Source organism: Colobus angolensis, unplaced genomic scaffold, assembly GCF_000951035.1.
Source record: "Colobus angolensis palliatus isolate OR3802 unplaced genomic scaffold, Cang.pa_1.0 Scaffold90, whole genome shotgun sequence".
In the NCBI taxonomy this organism is placed as follows: Eukaryota; Metazoa; Chordata; class Mammalia; order Primates; family Cercopithecidae; genus Colobus; species Colobus angolensis.
This window is the reverse complement of record NW_012122932.1, coordinates 325,914-326,511: the sequence shown is the minus strand read 5'-3', so window position 1 is coordinate 326,511 and position 598 is coordinate 325,914. Positions and strand designations below refer to the sequence as shown.

The window sequence follows — 598 nt, the reverse complement described above, 5'->3', positions numbered from 1 at the left end:
GGCCCCCAACGCCCACGTTCGCCGGCCCCGGCCCAGCCCGGCTCACTCACATCGGCTCCAGTAACTTGGCCAGCCAGGACTTGAGGGCATCTACATCCTCTATGAGCATGGTGCAGGGAAGGCGGGCTCGGCCGCCGCTCTTCTTCAGGCCTGCCGTGGGTCTCCACTACGCCGCCTCCTCACGTTCCCTTCACAGCTCCCGGTGCCCCAGCCCACCGGGCACCTTAGGAGACTTCAACCTACTCCCCCGGCCAGGGCCTAACAGGAACTAACCCAAGAGCCCTCACTCAACCTAGCCCGAAGGTTGAGGTGGGCGGGAGACAGTGCCGAGTAGCAGGCCTGAGAACCAATAAGAGAGAGAGAGCCCTGAGGGCAAGACCAATGAAAAGGCTCGCTCGCCCCGCCGGCAGGCCGTACCCAGTCAGGGAGGAGAGATATAGCAAGGTAGGTGGAGAGCTTACGTGAACTCCTGGTGCAAGATGGTATCTTGGAAAAGGTGCTTTGCCTCTTAAAGGGGCAGCGGCGCCTTTTTTTGACCATGCCGCCACCCGCCGCGGAATACCGGTGTCTGTTGCTGGGAGTGCCTGGGGGAACCCGG

The 598-nt window shown here is 62.5% G+C and overlaps 1 protein-coding gene across 1 annotated transcript in view; it reads right to left on the bottom strand.

Annotated features, from left to right (window-relative positions):
* The window catches only part of RBM27 (RNA binding motif protein 27), a 96,101-nt gene extending 95,776 nt beyond the window's left edge, over positions 1 to 325 (bottom strand). Inside the window, exon 1 of the mRNA XM_011931674.1 lies at positions 51 to 325. Coding sequence (XP_011787064.1) covers positions 51 to 109 — 59 coding nt within the window. The 5' untranslated portion in view covers positions 110 to 325. The remainder of the gene's footprint in view (positions 1 to 50) is intronic.
* Positions 326 to 598: the final 273 nt, after the last annotated feature.